The 26,198-nt window shown below is 37.5% G+C and overlaps 1 protein-coding gene across 1 annotated transcript in view; it reads left to right on the top strand.

Annotated features, from left to right (window-relative positions):
• LOC104407433 (neurexin-1) overlaps window positions 1-26,198 on the top strand; it is a gene marked incomplete at its 3' end in the record, with an annotated part of 111,760 nt that overhangs the window by 52,825 nt on the left and 32,737 nt on the right. Inside the window, exons 6-7 of the mRNA XM_010016715.1 lie at window positions 5,122-5,325; window positions 7,714-7,740. Coding sequence (XP_010015017.1) covers window positions 5,122-5,325; window positions 7,714-7,740 — 231 coding nt within the window. The remainder of the gene's footprint in view (window positions 1-5,121; window positions 5,326-7,713; window positions 7,741-26,198) is intronic.

The raw sequence follows: 26,198 nt of genomic DNA, 5'->3' as shown, positions 1-26,198 counted from the left end.
CAATTCCATCTCTGGCTTAAATTATCTAATTGGTCTTGTGTGTTACAGTTTTAGCACCTTTACAGAGTGTGGCTTAGGACCTCATTCCTGAAGTAATACCATTGTAGAAATTGGGAGGAATAATTTTGACTTGTATTCACTTCTTATCTTGTAATTAATTGTATATAAAGAATTTATTCCTTCCATCAGATTGATACAAAGGTTCTTCGTGATTCACCAAGGCTGTAGCTTCGGGCCTGGATGGACTGATGTAGCTGCTGGTAAATAAAAAGGGTCACAGAGCAAACCTGAACACTTGATTATTCATTGTCCAGATTTTTCCCATTCTTTTCGTATGGCTCTGGACTGTATCCGCTGTCACCTGGGCAAAGTTTGTGTGGGAGACAAGCAGGCACAGAGGGTGATTTCATGCTTTAAAATTGGCTCTCTGGGCTGCAACACAGTCCTTGCATTATTACAGACACTTTGAAACTGAAAAAACAGGAAAAAAAATAATAGTTCTGTCTTTGGGACTTCAGAGGCATCACAAGGGGTCCAGAGGAAACGAGCCTGGTTTATTTATTAAAATACATGCAGTAAGCATCCGTACCTACGAAGCAGCATATTGTTAAAAACAATACAAACTTGACTGCAAAACTGATGAGGAACATCACTGAAATTCAAGTGCCTAGTCCATGCTCCCTTCGCTTTAAATAAGCCATGAACTGAAGAAAAGCATCTATTCAGAAAATTGCTTCTTCCTGTTAATACGTATCTGAGCCTTTCTGAGGGTAGAAACAGATGTAGGAAAGTGTCTGAAAGATTAGCTGCCTCAGTCCCTTCAGCAATCTGTGCAATCCCAAGTGAAAATTAAGGTCCTGAATCCTCTTGTCTCAGCATTAGTTGTGCATCCTTGATGATAGGCAGAGAGCTGATGAAGGTAGTGTATATATACAGGAAGAGTATCCAGCCCTGGAGATTTTAAGCAGGAAAAAACGGAGAGGGGAACCAAACCCTTCAGTGGTGTTTCAGTTTTTGTTTTGTTGGGTGTTTTGGTTGGTTTTTAGCACAGAAGCAGCAATGGGTCTTAATTACTAGGTTTATACATCAAAGAATCTATAAAATATTTTTATGTATCTCTGAATTACATCTGTTTATTTCTTGTTAATAACTGCATGCACTGAATTGATGCCACAAAAAATTGTCAGTGAAGTTTTTAAGGATTTTCTGCTATTTTTCTTTTCAATGCTATGCTTCCAACACTGAAGTGGTAGTAAAATTATTATTCCCTGCTGTGGAAACGGATTCTTTTAATGAATAGCACATTCTGAGCTAAACTTATAGTCTATTAGCATGCAATCTAATAATTAAGAGGAAGCTGAGCAAGAGAAAAAAGACATTCTGCCAACACTTATGTGAGAACAGTTAGCAGTGTAGATCTCAAAGGAAGATGAGACATGCATCACTTTGGAGTTAGTTGGTCCAAAGCAAAAAAAAAAAGTAAAAGTTAGAGGCAAAAATTAATACATGCTTTTAGCCAAGATGTTCCTTCCAAGTTTGCACTGTGATGTAACCCCCATTGCTTCTCCTCATTCTCATCACCATCTTACTGACCAGGCCTTGCAAAGTAACGGTCCATTCTGCACAACTGAAGTAACTGCAGGAAAAAGTTCATGGAACTTTTAGAAAGTTGAAACTGCTGGGAAAAGTTCCATCAAACAACTGAAACAACCTCTAGTTCTAAGGAAGTCAAAACAAGCTCTTTTAATTTCATCATAAACTGGTTTTTTTTTTCCTGTTGTTTTTCCTCTGTTCGTGTATTTCACCAAACATAATGATAAGCTAAGAAGGCATTGCCACAAAGGATTACAAGACAGACACCACATAAGAGGGAACTCCTTGTGCTGACAAAGGTCTTGTACATGTACTACTAGATAGCTTCTGACCAGCAGAACATGGAAATTGCAGAGCTGAGAGCAGTGCTGAGCCAAGCGGAAGAGATGCTGAGTTGAATAGATGATTCAGATGGCAAAATCCAGCTTGCCATCCTGAGAGAGGAACACACTATAGACAAAATATTCAGCTTTCTTAATGTAGCAATCACTTATTCATGGTTTAACAACAAAAAGTTTTCCTAACAACACTTGTACCAGCAGACCCATTTCAAATGAGTAAGTTGAGCATAGTTGTGTATATTATCTTAGGAATATGTAGTGTCTCCAATCTTTCGTTATGGTTTTCAGAGCAGTGCTAAGATGTCTTTAATCATATTATCCCTGCTTCCTGCCAGTTTTACAGGGTTTTGTTTTTGTTGGTTTTTTTGTCTGTGATACCTTTGTATTTAGATAGCCTGTGACTTGGTGCTTCCCATACTGATAGGAGCGAGTTCATATGAGGGGTTTTCTCATTGCCCCAGAGCTTTTAAGTCATTTGATCTTCTGTTCAGTCTCCTTGGTCTGTTCTTGGAACATCTGTTTCCAAAATGACTGGCACAGGATGGCTTAGGAGGATTGAGAATCTAATCACATCAGGTCTGTTCACTGTGATGTTAAATACTCACAGGTCATCTCTGATTAAATTGAGACAGTTCCTTGTCTCCTTTTTCTGTAACTTCCTAAAGGACTAAATAATCGTAAGAAAGCCAGCAAGCAGTACCAGTGCTGACTCTGACAACTTTGTTTTATGTTGTTGTAATTTAATCTTTTAGCAACAGACTTGTATAGAGTTATTGAATATTGTTCATCCTACAGCATCTGAATTTGCTCAGTTTATAAACCCTTTGAATAGTATTAATGTGTCTTTTTTAATAGGCATTATAAAATACCTTTTGTTTTCTCTCACATTAGTGGCTAACTTAAACTTCCATGCTGGACTTCTTTAATTGCCTAAATCGTATTTACCTTGCTAAAGGTCTTGGGAGCTTTTAACGCACAGACTGAGCTAGATATAGGAATGAATAATAAGCCCTGGCTCTCCCCCTCAAAAAAAAACCCACAAAAAAACCAAACCCAAAATAACAATCCGAAGGAACCACCAAAAAATAAAAAACCCATAAAAACCCCCACAAAAATGAACAAACCAACCACAAAACCAACTGAAACCCCAAAAGCAAACTAAAAACTGACCAAAGAAAAAACTCTCAACCAAACAAAAAACCCCCATTGACTTAAAATCTCTTATGAGGCTGGTGAGAATTAAGTATTCAGTGTCCTTCACAGAAAAACTTTCAGTTCAGAACATGCAGAAAACATTATTACCTGCATGGTTTGAAGTCATCAAACCTATGAACATGTTCTTTGAACCTGTTACATCTGATTCACACCAGTATTAGTAATCCCTGTTTTCCAACATCAAGCTCTTTTCTTCAAATTTGTGTTGAGGAAGGCTGGAATTATTAATGAATGTACCATCTATCATTTTTGGCTCCAATATGCTCACAGAGTTACAGCGGAACATCTTGTCCTTCCATGGACCATGTAGGCTGGAAGCCTTGAAGAACTGATCTATCTTTAACAGTATACAGGATAGGGAATGGAAGAAGTTTTGACAAGCTGTCATAAGTATTGATGTTTAAAAAAAAATAGTGCTGTTTTAGTGGTGATACTGATTAATGATAGTGTGAGGGTATCAGGCCTTGATAATATTTTTGCATGTGAGACCACAATACACTTTTGCTGTTAGATAACTGTCTCTCTAATACTGCAGCAAATTGAAGTATACAGAAGCTGTCCATAGGTGTTCTCTGCTGTCTTCCTGCTTGTTGCTCATTTGGCCTGTTACTGGGCAAGTAACAGGTACTGTTATCAGTGAGGATTGCCTCCTTTTCTGAGAAAGATTCTATAGTATTCTGTTTTAGACGTTCTCATCTTTACACTTCAACACTTCCTAAGATTGGGAGGTTTTGGATGGGTTTAAGAATGTAGGAGATACATGGAAGTGAATTAGTGGTAGGTGAACAATCAGATGTTCATGAAACGGGCACGTTCAGATACTATGGTTTGTCTTTTGTGTGGTGGTTTTAGTTATGCAGTATGGTTAGTTTTATATGTTTCTGGGGAGCCTACTGGCTCTTAGCTTGGGGTAGAGGATGCTGCTTGTCACATCATCCACTAGCACTGGATGATGTGCCACTGTCAATGACTCTAAGACCCATTTCCAAAGGCTGTGGTGGTTAACTGGCTGTGATGCTTCATCCTCCTGCATAAAAGGACTTCTTAGTACATTTAGGAAATAGATGTGTCCTTTGCTTTCTAGGAGCAGAAATCAGTCTTCCTGCTTCCCTGGAGGCTGGGAAGAGAAGACTTGTGGCTGGTTGCTCTGGGGTCTAACAGGCTGTGAACTGCTCACTGGGAGGGTTTCTTGTGATGTCTGAAACTGAAAGTTGTTTGCTTGTCTCAGGAGTCTGAAGGTCTTGCCCTCAGTGTGCCAAGTCCAGGCTCAATCCTAATGTTGAGGCTGTCATGTTTGTACGGGCGTTTTTGATTCTACTGTACTGCAGTCGTGGTGGTCATGAAGCAACCTGTGCTCCATCTACACCATGCTGGGGGTAGTTACCCATTTCACATGGCTTTTTGCTAACTGGATGATCAGTGTAACTGGTAATAGCAATATTGATAGAATCATAGAATCCCAGAATGGTTTGGGTTGGAAGGGACCTTGAAGATCAACTAGTTCCAACCCCACAAAGTACCCTTAGGTATTTATCTTGGTGGATGATGGTCAGATAGGACCTTTTAATAGGCTATAAATTTTACCTGAATATCTTTTACTGACTTCGACCTACTTTGAGTAGTACAGGCCTAGCCTTGCAAGCATTTTTTTCACATGTGTTTTTACCCATCTGCTTGAAGACTGGATGGTGCATTAAAAAGCAATTTAGATTCTTTAGAAAGTATCACAATAATGCACTTAAAAAATGCCAAAACCAAATAAAACAAAGCCAACACCCCAAAAATGAAACCAAACCCAAAACCCCATGAAATAAAACCCAAACCAACTTTGCTTATGTTTCCCAGTAACACTGATACATAACACGTAATTTTTCTGTGTCACACTAAGTGAAGATACGTTTATCATGTTCTCTTTGAGCAGTTTATGTAAATATAATTATTTAGTAACTGTTTTTCTCCTTTATGTTTGCAGAGGCAACAATTTTGAGCTACGACGGAAGTATGTTTATGAAAATACAGCTCCCTGTTGTGATGCATACAGAGGCTGAAGATGTTTCTTTACGGTTCAGGTCCCAGCGAGCTTATGGCATTTTAATGGCAACTACATCTAGAGAATCTGCTGATACCCTTCGCTTAGAGTTGGATGCAGGACGAGTTAAACTAACGGTCAACCTAGGTAACAAATTCTTCCTCCAAGAAATTAACATTTTCTTTACATTTTTCTTTTTGCTTGCAAACATTTCTGAAACAGCCTGTTTTAACATTCAGAGTAAACTGAAATGATATATAAGCACATGTCGATGCAACATTTGTGTATGTACATACACACACAAAATACATGCCCATTATTATACTTTCTTTTGTTTTCTTTTGCATTTTTTGTGTTCTTTATATAGTTTAACATAATCATCACAATATTTTTGTACTATTGTGTATTCTAAAAAGAGGAGACTGGTTCATCAGTGGTATTTTGGAGCTAAATCATTATACTTCATTGTGTAAGGTTGGTCTCCCTGCACAACTTCTTCACAGTAGCACTTCCACATTTTAAATGTGCAAGTAGGAACAACATGTGTAGGTCAGTTCAGTTTAACTTCTGCCAATTAATGTACAACATGCAAACGTATCAAAGAATCATAGAATGATTTGGGTTGGAAGGGATCTTAAAGCTCATCTAGTTCCAAATCCCTGCCACAGGCAGGGACACCTTCCACCAGACCAGGTTGCTCCAAGCCCCATCCAACCTGACCTTGATCACTGCCGGGGATGGGGCAACCACAGCTTCCCTGGGCACCCTGTGCCAGGGCCTTACCACCCTCACAGGGAAGAATTTCTAGTTTTAACACTGAAAATGTTGTAATCAGATATTCCCACGGATGGATTTCTTGGTCTCCTCTTTTTAGGTGTCAAAACTACAGTAAATTCATCTCTTCTTTTTTAAACAATTCTGTAGTGGTGTTTTTGTAGTATCGAACGATAACACAACCCTTCAATGCCCAAAGACTGCGGCCCTCAGCAAACAGCTGTGTGAACACAGGAGGCACAAGCCCTTTTACAGAAAAAAAAAACAAAAAAACATCAAACCAAAAATTGGTTTTCTAGTTTGAAATATGATGGACAAAATATTAGCTTATGGGTTTTCTTTAGTTAAAAAAGAAAATTATAAGTAAATAAAAGCACTTTTTCTATGCTTAAAGTCCAAGTCAGGACCTAAAAGAGAACAGAAATACACTCAGGAAAATGCACACTCCATGCAGTCATTCCCATTGAGTGGAATGTTGGTTTTAAAGGGAATTAGGTAATTTGTCCTAATGGCAGATAAAGTGATTTCCAGAAAGGGAGGAGAGGAAATAATCACCTAACTCTCCAATTCTTAAAAGTGTTTCTCACTGAACTGCTGTCCTGGTGTTTAGATATGAGAAGGGAGAAGCAGCGTAGGGTGTCCATGTTGAATCCTCTCTTCCAGCCCCCGGAGTGCTGAGTCTGAGCCAGGCTCCCATGGGCGATGCCTCCGAACCCCCATCCCGCAGGAGCACTTTCTGTAAAAGGGGATGTGCAGGTCCTGGTCCCTGGCTGTTTGCCACCACTTTTCTGATGCGGTTGACGACACATGACAAACTCAGCTATATGGAAACAAAATCTAGGTTTGATGGTATATATGTTCCTCAAAGGTGTAAGCCAGGAGTAGCTCTGCAAACCACGCAGCACAGTGTAATGTTTACTGTAATAAGTGCAGGTGGCCCAGCAAAGGATGCTGCTATAGATCAGGTCATTCTCTTTATACAGTAAATGCCACCCTTTGTCAGCTTTTGACTACTTCTGTAGTTCGAGTAAGTAAGTAAATTGATGCCTAAACAATATTGATTCTTTCTCCAACACTCTCCCCCCCTTTTTTTTTTTTTTTTTTTAATTTTTTTTTTTTACTTTCCTTTTCTTTCTTTTTTTCCAGGCAGGGGAATAACCTGAAAGTACTCAGGATTCTCTAGTTAAGCAGTGTCCTGTATATTAACCTAGTTTTAAATGTAGTCACTGTTCATTCCTTAAGTCTATACAATAAGAAAATGTAACCGCTCAAAACCTTATTTATAAGGCTGGGTGATGAGCTTTGTATTTTACTGCATAGGTTTGGAAGATCAGCCTTTGAGGTATACTATACACAAGTTGTCCAAGATGTCTGGTTGTGGCCTGGCTTGCTCTAGGACCCATTGTGACGGAGCACTTTCTAATTGCACTGAGAGAAATTACCTGTTCTTTCACAGATGGGGAGAAAGCTGCAGCCTGCCTCAATTAAGCATCTTTGACATTTCATCCTGATTTTTGCACTTAGATTTGTCACCATGTAGCTTTGTTTGAAATTGGCCATTTTTACCCTATTTGTCGTTTATATTTATCAAGATTTATCGCAGTATATCTGGGTTCTAACAGTATGTAAAGACTGATGATATGGAGTGGCCATGTTTGCATGTGTCTGTCCCCGGAAGGGTGGACTGTGATTTTATTGGATGTCTGCAGCTATTACCTTGAAGGATAAATTTTCATTTTTCATCTATTCTTCCCCATCTAGACTGTATCAGGATTAACTGTAATTCCAGTAAGTGCCTATTCAAACTTTTTAAAATGTTATTCCACCATTATGAAATATGCAAACTAGCTGAAAACGAATGTGGGCAGCTTGCAAGCACTTGATAATTTATTAATGAAATGTGATGATTAATTATCCTTGTGTAAAAAGTCATCATATTACTCTAGTGGGTATTTTTTGTCCTTCGTATAGGATATAACTTTTAATTAGAGTATTAAAAAAAGAAGTATTCTACAGGTTGTAAATGTATGTAGAGGAAATGGTACCTGTAGTACTGTGTTGTTCTGGACAGGCTATTTTATGTATAGTAGCCATGGAATATTTGACCCAATATTTCTGATAAGCTGTCACATGTTTTCCCTTGCATCCTTGTTCTAGTTTTCCTGACATTTTACCTCCAACTTGTGGTAAGATTGTTGGAACATAATTGCCCATATTACAAGAATTTCTATTTTACAATCCTTCTAGACAACGGTGTTTACTGGCTGCTTATAACACAATTGATTTTGCTAAATCTTTCTTTTATGGAAATGTAATACATGACAATAAGGACATTATTATGAATAACCATATTTCTATGATGATTTTTTACACTTTAGTTATGTAAGAAACCTTAAATTGAACGTTTTTTCTCTGTGATATGCATGTTTATGAAACAGAGGGAAACATTTGCCAGATGAATGGACTAAATTTTTACTTCTCTGATATTATTTGGATTAAGAGGCTATATTCTGAAAGGAGAAAAAGGACTGTGATTTTATTTTGAGTCTATGGAATTCCTGAATGGTGTCAACAAAATTATTGATAGTAAGTATGGTAGATTTGAGTTTTGGGTTGGTTTTTCTTTCCCTTCCTAACAGGTTTTGCAGGCCAGAGAACTGACTTGATGCAAATAGAAACAAAGCTAAACAACAAACTGCACAGGCAGTTTTCCCGAAAGATGTTAACATAACATCCCATAATAGTTTTGTAGTCCACAAAGAGAGAACTGCAGTTATTCATAATGTGTCATCTGCTAATAGATTTTTCAGTGAATAACTTTGACAAGACAGAATATACAAAAAATACAGTATTTGTATTAAAATGCAAAGTTTTCTTGGGGCAGGTTTTTAATCTAAACCAGACTTAAGTCCAGACACTGTTCAATACTGTAAAGGAAATTCTTGTAGATACTGAGGCATAAAGATAGCTTCCTTGTATTAAAAAAAAGAAATAAAATTGTTCAGTTACAAAACTAAATATTCCATTTACCAAAAATATTGCCAAAACATATAAGAACATGTAAAATCTCAGCAACGTTTGTTTGGTCTGTCACAGAACACTTTTTTTTCTTTTCTCCTGATGAAATCCCAGTTAGAAGATTTACAAGTATAAGCCAAGCAGCTTTTTGAACAGAAATGTAGTGGGTTTGCCTGCTGCTGGGAAATTCCTTTTTCCCTAGGAAAAGCAGTATTGCTTTTATCTTCACTTCCTTAATAAAATTAGAAAATCCCACTGAAAAGGTAATTGCTAATGTAGGGGGGAAAAAAAGGTAATACAGCACAATAGGTCTTTTGGTTGTTAATCTCTTTGGACAAAATGAGGTGTCATAAAACTAAATTAAAATGATTTCTAGGTCCCATCTTTAAGCAAGTTTTGGATCCAAAGAGAACCTGCAAATACAGAGTAAGTAATAAGCCTCCAATTTGAGGATTGTAAACAGGAGTAATACATGGACTCAATTGAATTAGTAGTTACTAGTTCTTGGTCTCATACTGAAGCAGCATAATCTCTGTACAAAATATTCTTGGTATGAAATACTCATGGGTTATTTTTCTTTACAGTTTTATAGCCTTTTTGTTATTAGAAATGAACTTTCATGATTAGTTCCATCTCCCTTTGGTGCTTGTGTACTGAAAAGGGGTTTGAGCTTTCGGTGTGGTAAGTACTGCAATGCTTTCTTATCAGTACTCACTGTAGTTTTTCTACAACCAGATGACATCTCATGAGCAATTTCTATGTTAGTTTTTGGATCATAAAGAAATTACTGCTCTGAACAGTCCTTAGAAACTGCTTGCTTATTAGACAGCATAATGGATTTTAGTGGATCACAGACAATTTGTTTGAAAGCAGCAGCATCCAAAACTTGAGTCTTAATTCACTGAACACTAAAATAGTTCAGTGCCTGTCTTATGGGGTGGATTGAGAGCTTGGATGTACATCAGTCCTGGGTTTATGTTGATAGGAATAAGTCTGGGTTTCATGTTTGAGAAACTTTCTTCAGATTTTCCTGTTTCTGTTGCTTAGAAATTACTCATATGATTTCACTGTTGGGACTGAAATAATATGTGTTTTATAGCTAGACTAGTAACAGAGCTAAGGTCAGGATGAGGCTGATCTGGTTTGGATTTGGAGAGACAGCTTTAAGAAAAATGTAAAACCAAACATAAACTAAACATGGTGCTTGGCTTAAGAGAAGAAAAGGTAAATACGAATCTGAACACCTTATTTCCTGCAGTGAATTACAAGCCTAGTGAATAAAATGTTGCGCCTTCTCCTCCTGCTTTTCCTTGAGTGCAGCCTGAAACCTGTCTTCTGCTCACTGCAAGTCACCTGACCGACTGTTGGCTGGTCAGAGCTGAGATCTTGGTAGCAAATGACACTTCAGTTAAAGGTGAAGGCATAACAATGTCCTGTGTTGCAAAAGAGGTGGCATTTTGTGATTTTCCTTGTTTGAAATACAGATGTTTTCAAGATTTCAATCTGATGATGAACTTCTCTCACTAACAGTGTTACGGAGACTGCTCACTTCATACCATTTTTATGGAACTGTGTCAAACTATTTAGTGCTAGGTTAGAAGACTGATATCTTTTTAAAACCTTACACGGCTAGAAACTCTGTCTTATGTCAATTGCAAAATACCGTTGCTGAAATGTTGCTTTTGTACATCCTTAAATCACTTCATTGTGTTCTTCGGACCTGCAAGTTTACAAAACAAAATTGTCTGTCAGGCAGTAAAGTAAATGGTCCTTCTAAACTGCAGGTACATTGAGGCTGACATCAGGAGAAAGGGGAAATCTGATGTTATGAACAGAAACAGCTACTATGGTTTCAGGATTAGTTTTAATAGACTGAGGAATTAATTTAAAAATAAGACTGAAGTGAACAGTGTTGGTTCAAATATGTGAATATGCAGCATTTCTTGGCACTATTCCTGTAAAAAGAACTGCAAGTTAATTGCTCTACAGCTCTTAGACATTACATACAAAATTGATAAGCTCATCCTTAAAAATTGCCTAAGGAGAAATGCTGAAAAAATAAAATAAATACATTTCCCCCCTTCAGAGAGGAAAATAATTGTTAAAGTTAATTGTTGACTGTAAATCATAAATTATAAACATTCTGGAATGGTTTGGGTTGGAAGGGACCTTAAAGATCATCTACTTCCATCCCCCCTGCCATGGTCATAAATGTCAGCAAATCCTATTGAACTGAATGTAATTTTTCATTAGTATTTCTTTGAGACAAACATTCGTCCCATAAAATTTGCATGGCAGATAAGTAGCAGATTTTGAATGAGTTATGAACAAATACAGGTGTGCTCTATTTCCATATTTCTCACTGCTGCAATGTTGAGGGTCCTACCTTGACTTAAATTCCCTTTTTCCCCAGTTTTAATGCTCCCAAAACACTAGCATCTGAAAAATTCCAGGTACCTGTAACCCAGAGGCTGCTGGGTTTTATGTGCAATATACTTTTTTCATGAGCATGTGCAGTCTTACCTGTTATTCCATCTTTTGTGGGGTTTTTTGCATTGATATAATTTCTGAAAATAAATTGTCTATGTTTTTATATGAGTCAGCAGAGTAGGCCCATAGGATTTTTTATTAATTGATACATTATACAAATAATAAGGTTAACTGGTAAATAGCTGGCTCTCATTTCTGAAAGTGATGCTTTTGTCCCATATGGTAAGATATAGGATAATAGTTTTTTTGAATGCTGCTGTGAAAGATAGCTTGACTAGTAGCACAGGATCGATTTAGGTCACTTCTCTGGTACAGAGTTTATCTTCCATAGGCAATAATTCCTAGAGTAATCCCACAGAATTCAGTTATACTCAAATATAGGACTGTCAGAAGAAATGAGTAAGAACTGCAGAATGTTAGGAAGCAGGGAGCAGAGCCTACTGGGGCAGTGTATGTGGATGCTGTTCCTCAGGGAATGCGTTGACCAGCTTTGCTGGCTGGGTGGCCGCCTTTCCAAATTACTTGAGGCTTTTCCTTCCAGTGGAGTCCCCTTTCATGCCTAGTTTTTCATCTATTCCTAGATCCTCTTCTTTTTTTCCCCCCTCTCATTTTATTTTCTCACTCAGTTTCATTTCTCTGTTGTTCCCTCTAATCCTTGATCTCTTTTTCTTGTTTTCTATATCCATCCTTTAAAAACTTCACTATTCTGCAGATGTGCACATTAAAGGTGATTAACTTAATCTGTTTGGAATACGAAACACCTGTTAGTGAAGCATTTTTTTTCTTACCAAGGTATCCTACAAATCAAGAGCATGACAAGGAACTGTGTCAGATTATTGGTAAATAACAGGGGAATTATATGTATTGAAGAACCAATAGTAGTGTTCGATTACAATGTATTTTCACTTTACATGTAGATTTTAAGCAGCAGAAAAGCTTAAATTAATACTGCACATCCTTTTGAAAACTACTGCTTGAAAAAGTGCATCTTGGTGAAAGTCGAGTCTTCAGCTGTGATCTGATGGATATTGTAGAATTTAGTGTGATGAGCAAATCACTAATCCATTTCCATGTGTTATCTTATAACTCTTTAGTGAAAAGAATTCTTTGCTCCTTTTTTGTTGTTGGCAGCAGAAAAATCATTGAAATAATAGAATATTGTAGCTCCCCCCCAAATGTAAGATTTTGTATTTGGCCTGTTTTCTACATAATCCTTATGAATTGTGAGGTGTTCAGATCTTTTTCTCATTCACTATGGCTGTCGGCCTTCTAAAAATGCGTCAAAGATATTTACTACAGAAGATACACAGCAGATCAGCAGGGTACTTGCACTGCAAGTTCAGTCAGGAAGCTGTCTCTGGTGAAGGTGATGTTTGAAATAATTATAAATAATTATTTTAAAACTTCGACTCTACTTTGCAGATTTAGAACATGGGGTGATTGGATTCCTTCTCATTCAGCAGTATTACTTTAAAGACCCTTTTTCACATGATTTCCTGAAGACCAGGGTCTGCTGCTGCGCAAACAGAACTCGAAACATATGTGGCCCTTTTCAATCAAGTTCTGATTACAATCTACTAGTTAACAGAAGCCAGTATTTGAATCTAATCAAAGGCAAATGAAATTGAAAGATATAGGAAAAAGGAAAACTGCTTCTTTAGTCGAAGTCCCTCACTGGAGTCCTTAGTACTTAGTCCTGCAGCTGCACTAATGCCATCCTGTATCTTGTTTCAGGGCATTCTGTTGTGAAGTGAGGTTGAAAGCAGCTAGGCTGGGGAGAAAAGTTCAGGTTTGAAAGCAAAATAGCCTGTATAAACATAATCAAAATGACTCAAGTAGTTAAGAGAGAACCCTTAATTTATTCTGCATATCCACAGGAACCAGTTAGGAGAGATCCTCCTAATTCTTCATTCTCTGTTAAACATAAGGCAAGAAGTGATACTGCACAGGTTATGTAAGCTCAATGTATTAATTTGCAGGGATGGTGTGGAGACAGTAGGAAAACAACCTCTCATAGAGAGAGTGGATTACTTATTTCAGCAATGCAGAGTTCTGGTGTCCCAAAGTGAATTCATACGGCCAGAACATCTTGCATCTAAGCAAGAACATCCTGCAAAAATAGATGTTATTTACAGAAAGGCAGAAACATCACTTCTTGAGACATGGAATGCTTAAACCTGTATCAGTTAAGCAAGAGAGATTTTAGACAACTGAAGGGAAATGTTGGAAGGGTTTCTGGGTAAATAACTGCATCTTCAGTTATATACAGCAAAACTATTTTTCCTTCTTCCCTGAATTTGGCTTGTAAAACAAGCTGTAAGTTGAACCTAGGAAATACCCGAGGCCTAGTTTTAAGTTTTGAGCTTGAGGAAAAGCCACTGAGTATGAGGAAGAGGATACATACTAGGGAATGCCAGCTGAGGGGGGTGCTGTGCTTCTTAACCATCTGCATAAGATAAAAGGTTTGCCGTCTGTGTTGTGTTGTGGCTTTTAGTGAAATTTCATATGGATGTAGTTTGGCTTGAGAGAAGATTCTGATCAGATAACAGTGAAGGTATATTGGACTTCTGAGTGTGAGCTTTCCCCCTTAGTGGGCGATTAAAAACAGTCAGTCAGTCTTGTGATACACTGATTTCTCAGGTAAAATATATGCTTTGGTTAACACCGATCTTTCAGGGAAATACTCAACTTGTCTAAAAGGCAGCCATTTTTATCCCTTCCTTATCCAGTTATAGATGTTAAGAGAAAAAAAAATAAGAATCTTGAATTAATAAAGGACATAGGGAAGTTTGAATCAACTAGTTAATTATCATAGAATCATCATAGAATGGTTTGGGTTGGAAGAGACCTTAAAGCTCATCCAGTTCCAACCCACGGGCAGAGACACCTTCCACTAGAGAAGGTTCCTCCAAGCCTCACCCAGCATGGCCTTGAACACTGCCAGGGATGGGGCAGTCACAGCTTCTCTGGGTAACCTGTGCCAGGGCCTCAGCACCCTCACAGGGAAGAACTTCTTCCTAATATATAGTTATAAAAAAATCTTGGTAAGTGTCTTGCACAGGTATAATTTATCAATGCCAGTGGTGAGGCCACTTGAGTTCCGCTCTAGCTCAGGCCTAAACCTGCTTAGCTGGGGCATGGGAGAGAATTATTGTGTTAACATAGCAAACAAAAGCTTAAACCTTCATTAAAATGAAAATAAGTGCTTTAGATTTGCTGGCTGACCATTTAAATGGTCTGACATATTTATTTTCTCCCTACTGACAAAGCTTTCAAGGTTGGCTGCTGGGGATTGAAGGCTTTGCTCTATCATTGCTTCTAGCCTACATGAGGGATAGCAATAGATTTTCTTTCCATGCCTGCATTCTACTTGTTGCTTACAAAACCTTATCTGTGTTTCCTTTTTCTTAGCTAGCAGAGGGGAAAATTGCCATTAGTCTTCTGGCAGACTGTCAATAAAATATTGTCTCAAGTTCTTTTACTAGAAAACAGATGTTTTGCTTGTTTCTGTGTATGCCACTTTCTTTTCACTCTTTTCATCCATCTTTTTATCTTTTTAAGTCCCACATTCTGTGTATGGTACTTTAAAGATACAACTGAACGGAGCCCTCAGTAATCAAAAATACAATAGTAGTATATCTGCAGCTTTCTTAAGGCACAGTGGTGGGCTCTGCTATAGCCAAACACAGTAAATAAGCAACATTAAAAGCTTTAAGCATCTGGTTATTTAAGTCAGTTTGAAAGTTCATACAATAGGGATTGTTGTCCTAATCAGTGGTGAAAAAAATCATTAATGTTCAGATGAAAACTTGCTTTTTTAACACTACCACATAAATGTTTTTAGAAAGTTAATAAATGATTCCATCAGTCTTCAAGATTGATGAAAAGTAATAGTAGACTTCCCAGTTGTGGTATTTCAGTGTATCGTTAAATGTCACAAGGCCAGGTATAGATAGTTTTCAATTTAGTTTATATGTGGGGCTGTATGAGTCAGGGCCATGATGCTCTGAGCATTGATATGCTGCTAAGGTGTTGCCAGCAGAGCCCAAGGACATGGTCTGCAGTTGACTGCAGTTGTTCCCTCTGAACATTCATTTTGAGCTCTTGAAGGGGAGTGTGGAGCCCAAGTTCCTCCTAAATACTAAATGAGACAAGGGGACTCTTGGAGGATAAGAAAGCAAAGATTGCTGCAAGCTTGAACCTCTCATTTTACCTGTTGAGACAAAGCAGCCTCTAGGATGTGCTAGATCTATAAGAAGAGGTTGTCTTGAATTGTCCTGAATTAATAAATCCTGATTTATATGCAAGGAAGTTGTATCTAGTTCATACTGTTTCTATCAAATCTTCCCTAAAAGGACTTTTCAGAAGGAGTAAATTAGGCCTTTCTACTATTTTAGTGGGAAGAAGCAGTGGAAAGTAAAGCAGGTCCTAAATTTCTCTTATTTTACTTTTATACTTTTCTCATTTAGCTTGTGAGAAGCAAGATGACTTAATCACATTTCAGGACTGGTGATTTAAATTATCTTCACCATTGTATTTATGCCAGAAAGTGGATGTTACAGTCCAATCCTGTGGGAATATTGAGGAGTGCAGTTCTAATCAGTAGTAGGAAAGCAATTGAATACTATTTCTTCTGGAGAAAAAAATATAAAAGCTAATGTTAGTGAACTGTTACTGAATCCAGTTCATATTAGTGAACTGGGTTGCAGTGGCAGGTCATTTCACAGTAAAACTCTGCTACCAGCTGGTCCCACAGGAATCTGTACTGACCTGTTCATGAATGGTTGAGAGAAGAGGAGGAACACTGAGATGACAGTATTTGCAGATGTAAAAAGATGATTTAGGAATACCAAATGAAATCACAGAATGACTGAGGCTGGAAGGGACTGCTGGAGGTCATGTAGTCCAACTTCCCCACTCAGGCAGAGTCACTTAGAGCACGTTACTCAAGGTTGTGTCCAGAGGGCCCTTGAGTATCTCCAGGGAAGGAGAATCCGCAACCTCTCTGGGCAACCTATTCCAATGCTCGGTCACCTTCACAGTAAAGAAGTTCTTCATGTTCAGGTGGAACTTCCTCTCATCAGTTTTGTATCATCACCAAACTTGCTGTGGAGGCACTCTGTTCTTTCATCCAAGTCCTTGATGAATAAGTTAATACCAATATTGACCCTTTTGGGTCTCCACCTAAACTGTGCTGCTGACGACAACCCTCTGAGACCTGCCATTCAACCAGTTCTCAATCCATCTCATTGTCTACTCATCCAGCCCACATTTGCCTATGAAGCTGTTGAGGAGACAGTGCAGAAAGCCTTGAATGAAAAAGAAGTATTGGGTGCAGAGGGAAGCATGGATTGGCTTTCCTACATATGGGTGGTGAGGCAGTGGTGCAGGTTGCTTGGGGAAGTTGTGGCAGCCCTATCCCTGGCAGGTTCAAAGCCAGGCTGGACAGGGCTTGGAGCAACCTGCTCTAGTGGAAGGTGTCCCTGCCTGTGGCAGGGGGTTGGACTAGATGAGCTTTAAGGTCCCTTCCAACTCTAACCATTATAAGAAACAAGTAAAAAAAATCCCAAACCTGAGAGAATGTATTTTTAGAAAGATATGATTATGCAGCTATAAGAAGCATCATGAAGGTAATAAATAAGATGAAATTGAAATGCTTCAAGGACTTCTTGTGATAAGGCAGTTTCTGTAGCTCCAGTAGCCCCTAATATGTTGGCCACTGGAAGCTGTGACTGTATTAGAGTAGTAATTACTGTACAGTGGCCCTGCTTTGCTTAGCTGCTGTTGAAGGCACATGCTGGGCTAGCTGGGCCGCTGGTCTCACCTGGCAAGGCCACCCTCGTGTTCCTAAACAGATGTTTTTTAATGGAACAAAAGTTTTTCATTGGCACCAAGGTTGATGATCTAGATGAAGCCTTAACTCAGAAGTCTAAAGTACTAGCTCCTAGAAGCTGGTAGCAAATAGGGTAGAGTCCCTATTAGTATTGTTCCTTTCCTCTCTAAACATAAATTGCTGATCATTGTCAAAGGCAGAATGCAAGACAATACAGAAGTCGGGTGTAACATTCAGTAAAGCACTTCTGTGGTATGCAGCATTTCCCCTCTTATTTTGCAGCTTCTCTTAGTAATCGTTTTATCACTAGTTTATACCCTGTATTCAGAGCAAACAGGAAATTGCTAGGGTAACTTCTAAATATCTAAATCTATCATCAGCTGGGTTGTATACAGGCATTTGAACTTTGCAATCAGATTCCATGAAAATTAGAGTATTACCACACAGATGGCAGCAGATGACACAAGCCAATATTTCAATCAATTCTCAGAAAGGAAAAGAAATTCTTAGTTAACTGAGAAAACTGGTCAAAATAGGATAAGCCATTAAGTAATTTGGCTATTTTGTGTATACTGATCATTGCAAATAATATTTGTTTTACTTAGTATTAAAAGTTTTCTGGCAAGAAACTTAGGTCTGTAGCTCTCTAAGAAGAAAATAATTGTTAGCGTTCACTTATAAGAAAAAATAACAGTAACTCAGCACTGCTTAGTTGGGGCTGTTTCTAAGTTTATAATCAGGATGGAAATACTATCAGAGGTCATGTATAAATACCTTTATTTGCTTTTCACATTATTCCTTATTTGTTTCTTAGGACTGTCTGTTTCTATGAAATAATGTTGTTGTGATGCTCATTTGTTAACACTTTCACGGAAAACATTTAGAAGTGCTTGTAAGTGAAAATTCTATGGAGAAATACTGCAGTCTTCCTGTGCAGTCTTTCTTTTAGAGGATTACAGTTTGGAGAGGTTTTTTAGTTGGTAGAAACTTCGAGTTGTTTTTTCCAAATAAGTCTGTCTAGAAAGATACTAAAATCATTAATAGTTTAGTTCAGAAAGCGTTTAAATATATTAAGAACATGCGTGGGACTTTTTCTGGATTCACTGCCTTACTGACTCAATTCTGCTGTGCTTGTCTCCAGAACTTTTCAAGGAAAGCCAAACAAAATGCCACCTCTCTGCAGATAGGTATTGCTTTTCTGATCAATGCCATCATTCTGTCCGTAATACATGCCTGTGAAAAAGTCATATAATGAGTGGTTTGGGCTGTTTTTTTAATACAATGGATATATGCAGGTAAGAGATATGGGAGAGGGGAGATACAGAATCAGGTAATGAAATCTGAATGAGATGTCTGGTTCTCAGTAACACAGCCCCCAAGCACTGCAATAGGTCTAACATCTGTTGAGTTGAATTGCCAGATTTCTCTTTGTCCTTTTTGTATTAACCAATATTATGAATATACCACTTCTACATTATAAAAAAGTGCAACCAATTTCACTGACAGTCAGAATAGATTCTGTTTCTTAGTGTGGTGTGATTAGGAGAATCAAGCTGCACAGGGAACGCTTGACTATCTCTTCTTCCATCAAGGAAAGAAAGAAACAAGAGGAGGAAAAAAAGGCAAATTAAAATTTTGCTTAAATTAAAATTGTTTTGGTACATTTATACTTTTGTACTGGAAGTCTGGAATAAATTCCTGGTAAGCAATTATCTTACTCCTTAAGCATTAAGATCAATGGGATCTGATTACAGACAGCAGTGTACAGTACATGGGCATAAAGCCTTTTCTATTTGTAGCCCTCTAATGCGGAAGTAGAGTTCTCTGCCTATTTGCATCAATACAAGTTCACAGAACCTGGTTTCTGAGCCATCTAGGGCATTTTAATGGCTCCTCCTTTATTACATCGGCAGAAAATACTGTGTAAGTATGTATTAGTGTTAGCTGTATGACTTGTTTCCAAAATGTGGGCTATTTTATCATTGCTTCACTTCTCTTCAGCAAGTCTTTAATTCAGCAGTACAATCTTGAAGTCTAGCAAGCACTTAGCTAAAATATTGTTGTTCGTTAATGTTATAAGAACAGTAATTCATTTTCAGTGTGCTTTTTTTGAAGAGCTGGTAGTTAAAAACATCTACCCAGTCCATGTTGCTGATGAGCAGTTTCTTGTATTAAAACGCTTACTCTGTATCTAGCACATTTTGCATTCGTGTCTGTTGAAGTGCATGAAACATCTATTGTAACCTTTTAAGCACTCAGTAGCTTATTATTGGAACCACATAACTGCTTCCTTATTATCTCTTCTTGACAATAACTTTAATGAATTATATTCAGGTAGTTGCTAAAATTCCCATCCAAGCACGTTTCTTTTTGGATGACATGTCAAGAGGTTAACTTATGCTCCCTTACAGCTGATTTCTAGGCCTCAATCCATCAGACAAGTTACTTCAAAGGAGATATTACTCTCTTGAGTTGGGACAAGAAGATAAAATTGGCTTTCTGAGATGCAGTCCCCTTTGGGAAGTGTGCAAAGAATTCATCAGTTACTTGTCTAGGCAGTCTTGAAGCAACAAGACACAAGATGAAGACCAAGACATGGGATGAGGAAAAGCTATTAAATTAAAAAGGGAGCTATGATTAATGTAGCTTATGCTACTTCTTTGGTATTATCTCTCATTCACTTTATATTCTGTGAGATTTTCCTTCAAGGAGTGAAGTGCATGTATGTAGAAGTAACATCTCATTAGTTAAAAGTTCCTCTCTGTCTCTGCATTTTAAGGCTTTTGTTGCTAATAATAAAATCTGTCTGGAAAAGAAAGACCAAATAGGTAAGTGAATAATTCCATCTTTCACTCACACACCAGGAACTGTTTACATTTACTTGTGGAAATTGGATCAGAAATGAAGAATAACAAGCCTATATAATATGCTCACTACTATCTGAGAAATTCTAGTTTTACCAGAATTTAAGCACTATAAGTTGTTGAAGATGGGTGAAAAGTACCTTTTGAATTTGTGCTGTGGTTACTGCTTGAAAGCAAGCGTGCCCTCTCCTAGGAGGAAACACCGTACATCAGGGGCTTTCAGGGAAAGAATTATTCTTGCCTCTCCACCTAACATTTTGCAGGTGACAGAATGCACTTAAGAAGTCAGTTGACAAGCTAATCAGCTTTGAGTAAGAGCACTAGCTGGAATAGACCACAGTGTGGATTCTTGATTTCCTACAGTTGCATAAACCAAGATACAAAGTGGAACTTCAGAAAAGTGCAAGTAGGAAATTCTTTCAGGAAGCTTACTTGTTTTTTTCAGTAGCAAAATTGTCATTCACTGACATCGTGTGCAATCCTTAAGAGAACAAATGGCAACAGAGCATTTGAGAGATTCTTTAATGTTGGAATGAATTCCAACTACACAATTTTAAAAGTCATGCTGCTTTAGTTTTATACAGGTATGAAAGAAAGAGAACAAGCAACAGCCTGGAAATAACAAGACAGCAAAAGGTGCTTGAGTGTACATACTGTTACCATGCAAATACTTGAGCAGCCATAATTGCAAAAAGAAAATCTTGAAAAGTTGCAAGTGATCAAAATAAAACTAAAACTATTGCAGATGTTACAGTTAACTTCAGTTTCATGTAGCCACCATAAATATATGTCTGGGAGAGGAATATGCTTAGAAGCAGATGAAATGTAGCATGAAAAGCTTGATGCAGAATGCAGAAAAAAAGCCTTGTTGGCAAGAAAGAAACACACATTGGTCTTGTGGGTAAGAAATAGCTTAAAGAAACTGGAAGAGTTGCTGAAAAATTACTTTTAATCAAATGGCATATTAAACTTATGCAAACTGTCGCAAGCATAAGTGTGTCTAAGACAGTGGAGTACTTCTGTTCCCAACAAAGTCTTTATTGGAGTAAGTATGTAGTAATTTTTAGAAGTTGTGTTTGGGCTGAGGAATCCTGAAAAAGTATGTCTGAAAAAAACTACTATTTTTATAGGGTAATTTTTGTAAGTTCCCTGATAATTATTATTCAGATTGGTTTCTTGCAGAAAAGGAGTATCAGACCTTACTCAAAATTGAAAGACTTATTTGAAGAATATTTATGATATTGTCTACAATTTAAGTCTGAAAAACTCAGGGTCTTTTTTTCCTTCAAAAGAAATTTTGCTTTTAAGAAGGATTCAAACAACTGTTAATGTGTATTGTTTGCCCTTATTAAATAGTGCTAGAGCATTGAAATCTTCAGATATGTATTCATTTTGTATGACTGCTGCTGTTAATGTGCAAAGTGCTCTGCCCTACAGCCCAGGTCATTGAGAACATCGGGAGTCTTAAATTTAGGGTGAAACCTGGGGCAACTGAGCTGGTGACTTTTCAGAAGTTGAAAAGGTCTGAAAGTAATCCTGAACTATTGCACTGTAGTGAGGAAACTTTACAAGGATAAACTTGGAATGACATGGCATAGAGATGAAGAAATACAAATAATAAAAAGTGTGGGTTTGCATGTATTTTGTGAAATAGTTTAGGAATGTACAGGAAAATAAGTATAGGCCTTATATGTCTATTGTATAATTTGGAAACATCGGAGACCAATCTCACACCCGCTCAAATCAGCAGTGGCAGTTTATATTCACCTTTTGTATTCAATTACAAATAGATTTGTAATTTCCTCTTTAAGTGCTCCTTGCTCCTGTCTACATAGATGCATCCAAGAATAAGCAGTGTCCAGAAATTGTGCTCTTTGTTCTGTGATGAGTATAATACTATTTTAAAACATTTAAATAATAACCAACTGTTGTGAATCTTTAAACATTATTCTCTTCACCCTTAAATAGGCAAAACGTCGTAATTCAGTGTTTTCATAAAGAAAAAGGATATGAGAGTGAAATTGAGTTTTACTGTTTTATAACAGCTGCACGTTAGGATGAAGACACCTGTAAATTAAGAGGGGCTTATTCTTAAAATAAAGTCACAGTCCAAATTATTTTCCTTTCTATGCCAACTAGTTACCAGTCTGCTTATTCTTAAGCACAATCTGGAAGATGTAAGGGTCAAATGAGATATTTAAGTGTGTTTTTTCTGTTATGTTTATTTTTGCCTGAATGTAAAGGTACTGTTTCTTATAGAAAGGTAAATTATGGAGAAGCATAGTTATATTTTAAAATGTACTTTGGCATTTTGACAGCCATGGTTTGATATAAATGGGCACAGTCAATATCAAAGGCAGGAAGGCTGATGTGTGATCCAAGCTGTTTCTGCTTCTTTCCAGTTATCAGTTATAATGTAACCAAAGTACAACAAATATTCCTATTCTCTCAAGCTAAAAAAAAAATCAAGTGGGTACCGACCTTTTCTGCAAAAATCACTGTAAGTTAGGCTGTTTTTCCTTCACTGGGGTTAACTGGAGTGAAAGAGGGCAAACTTAGCAGTAGACAACAGAAGCACGTGTACTGCAGACTCATAAAGGTGTCTGCACCACTGGGGTATACTTTGACATACGCTATATCTGTGCCCTGTACCAGCTCCCTATCTTGGTCTTTCTGCGTTTATTAGCTGAAGGACAGCAATTTGCAGATCAGCAATTCAATTGCAGGTTATCAAAGTTATTTAGATAGCCATCTCACAGTGAAATCTTTCTTCGAAGTGAGAATTCCTTCAGGTCTCTGGGGTCCAGAGGAGACCACAAAGTTCCTCCGGAAGCTGAGGAACGGTATTTGAAGAGGAACTTGCAGAGATGTTGTCTAAGGAAAAGGATGTTGCCAAGTGTATCACTCCATTTCTTTGAAAGCTTAGAGGAATATTCTTGCGGTTCCTGGAAATCTAGGACAAGGAATGTATGTGTTTCTGCCTTTGTGGTTTATAGGGTTTGGGGCTTCTGGTTTCGGTAGTCAAGACAAGCATAACGAGTCTGCTGAGGTAAAAATCTAACTCTTCTTGAGAAAGCAGAAAATGAACTCATCCCAGGATCATTTTTTTCCCCATAGTTTAAGCCTACAGTTCACAAATCAGTGCTACTGACAGAACACTGAATTCACACAGAATTAATGAATATCAGAGCTCCTGGCTGCCATTAAAGTCTTATCAGAACAATGAGTATTTCCTTTTCAGAACTGAATTCCAGTATTGTTCAGAATTGAGGTTTCATGTTCTTAGGATTTTTAATCCTATTCCCATTATAGGAGGAAAAAAAAAAAACCCCAAACACTGACTCCAGCTATTCTTTTCTCTACTGGTTTTACAAATGTTTTGTTAAATAGGAGTCTAAAGGAATTTTCTATTGAAATAAACTCTCAATATCAGAAAGCTCTCCATAATGAAAACATACAGATGTATTCAGCTTAAAGATTGTGGAATTTTTAATTATAGCATCCATATCAAACTAAGGGAAAAACAAAGATTGACTAAAGGTCACACAAATGGATTCTGGAAGTGAACCTGCTGAATCCCAATTCGAAGTCCTAGGATTTGGGTGCACTTTAAAGAATTTAGCATGATTCATGGCGGGATATGACTTTACAATACGTTTGTAATGCTGCCTGAGCTTTGCAAGTACGCTTAATTTTTTAACCTACAGTAAATATAAAGTAAATAATCTTGCACCAAAGCTTGCTTGAAATTAGCATGGAATTGCCATGTATTGAAAGTTCACGCTCACCTTACCTACAGCAAAGTCAATTGTCAAGTTCACAGACTTTCTGAGGATTTGGCTGCAAATGTTCAGCAGTGAGCTGACAAAGCAACAACCATATGTTTCAGGCTCACTGACTTTGCTGCACTTTAGTCTAGGGCCTTAGGCTAGATTCATAAAACCTTTAGTACCTTCAGAACATTTTCTGATAGTAGTGGTCCTCAGAGAACAGTACAAAAGAGAAACTGCACTCTTACTAAAAATACAGGGATCTAGCTGACTTCTGGTCTTAGCTTTTAAAAGATGCTTTTCTTTCATTATTTCCAAGAAGAAGGAAAATTGCATGTCCTTAGGGCTGTTTGTGTTTCTCCTGCTTACATATGACTTACAAAAATGAATTAAAATGCAGCCGATTCCTAACAATAATTTTTTTAAGTAATGTGTTAAGAAATGTTTCTGATCTGGGTAAGACATTTCATAATGCAGCAACAACATCTTGTCATGTACTTGTGAGTTTACGTGCAGTTGTAATTGCAATTTCAAAACAATTTTTCCAAGAAATATGGTTCAGCTTAATATAGACACAGTTATTAACCAGCAAAACACACTTCCCAATTTTGTGAGCATGTGTATGTGTTGTACCTATACTTTGTGGCAGGGAAGTCTAGTTTTGCAACTCAAAAGTTTAGTACTTTCTGATGATTCTTTCTTTCTCCATCTTGGTGAAATTCAGTAGTGGTCCTCATACTGTTTGTAGAGAACAGGCTTTCACAAGGCAGGGGCTTATCATGAGATCTTTTTTTTGGCAGGTGCCAATAATCCTTAGATTTCACTTAGTCCAGTAGATCTGTCTATGTTCTGCACTCGCACCTTGATCCCCTGGCTCAATTTAGATATGTATGTTGGCACTAATAGTATCTCACAGCTTTAAAGAAATTAATGGATGAGTATGCATGCTATCACACCCCAGCGTAAATAGCTTGCTTAAGGCAAAGGGTACATAGACAAGGTTGGGAGAGGCCAACTGAGCAGCTCAGACTATGAGCAGGGGAAGCAAATTCACAAAAAAGAGAGAAATGGGTAAATGACTGTAGAAAACTTTGTGTCCTCATACCTGAATATGGTGCTTGATCCCTGGGTTCTATATCCTTCTATGGATTTTTCTTCCCCGGTGCATTCGCTGTGTATGCTGGTTTTCCTTACCGGTGAATTAGATCAATATTAAATGCAGTCTGTTTGTAGTTTGGTCATGTAGAGGAAGCCAGTAGAATTTTCAAATGTGCCTTGTTTAGCATTTCTACATGAGTATGTATTTGTTACTCAAACTAATATGAGCAAATCTATTTTCCAGCTGAAATTAAGGCTAATGAACAGTATTGGCAACTCTAAACTTCTTATTAATTTCTGAAATGGCAAGTTTTGTTTTAAAAAGTAATAAAAATACCTTAAACTGCCAATACTTTACCCAAATTGCCAAAAGCAATTTTGCTTATAATAAAGCTACTGTGGGCTGGAACATTTTGCTCAAGCAGTGTAGATTGATGTGTTCGATACGATTCAGTGAATGTGCTGTTCTTGTAGAATTCTCTGTATGAGTCCGTTATGAAGACAATACAGTTGTCAAAATTTCTTTGACCTGCAATAAGGCTTTTTCAAGCTAATTTTTAGCTTTTAACAATAAACTGGTACACGTCATTGATCCTTAAAAGGTAACTAAGTTTTTCTGTTAGTAAGAAACATGCACAGTCAGGGAATTTCAGGATCATGCAGACGCAGCTATTTAAAATACAGTCGATTCATTGTAATGATTGACTTTTTAAATTCAGGTTTGCTGATAAGTCATTTGGAAGACCAGAATTGTTTCTGCAGGCATCCACCATAGAAAGAATAATGAAGATTTATTTACCCTATAACAGACTGTCTTGTGTTTCTGCATCTAGTTCTGGAGGAATCTTCTCTCAATGTTTTGTGCTGCAGACTGATGTGTAGTAGAAATGCCTCACAAGTGGCTGGAGCAGAAGCCTGTGTTACAGGATTGCTAGATTTACCTTGGAAAGCAGAATAGATATAAAGATGGCACAGAGTTCTCTGATTCTGTATCATGTATTTGTAATAATACTCTGATGTGTCTTTCAGAGCCACTTATATGTCTTTACTTTCCAATTCAGCTTGCTGTGTATATATTACTCCAGTTGTAAGACACCATCTGAAATCCTGGCATCCCAGACCTCAAAGCGATATTCTCTATTAACTTGGGCAGGATTTTGTCCTTTTGTCCAC

The sequence above is a fragment of the Nestor notabilis genome, unplaced genomic scaffold (genome assembly GCF_000696875.1).
Source record: "Nestor notabilis isolate BGI_N333 unplaced genomic scaffold, ASM69687v1 scaffold486, whole genome shotgun sequence".
NCBI classification, from domain to species: Eukaryota; Metazoa; Chordata; class Aves; order Psittaciformes; family Psittacidae; genus Nestor; species Nestor notabilis.
Note: the sequence above shows the minus strand (reverse complement) of the source record. Positions and strands in the feature narration are given on the sequence as shown.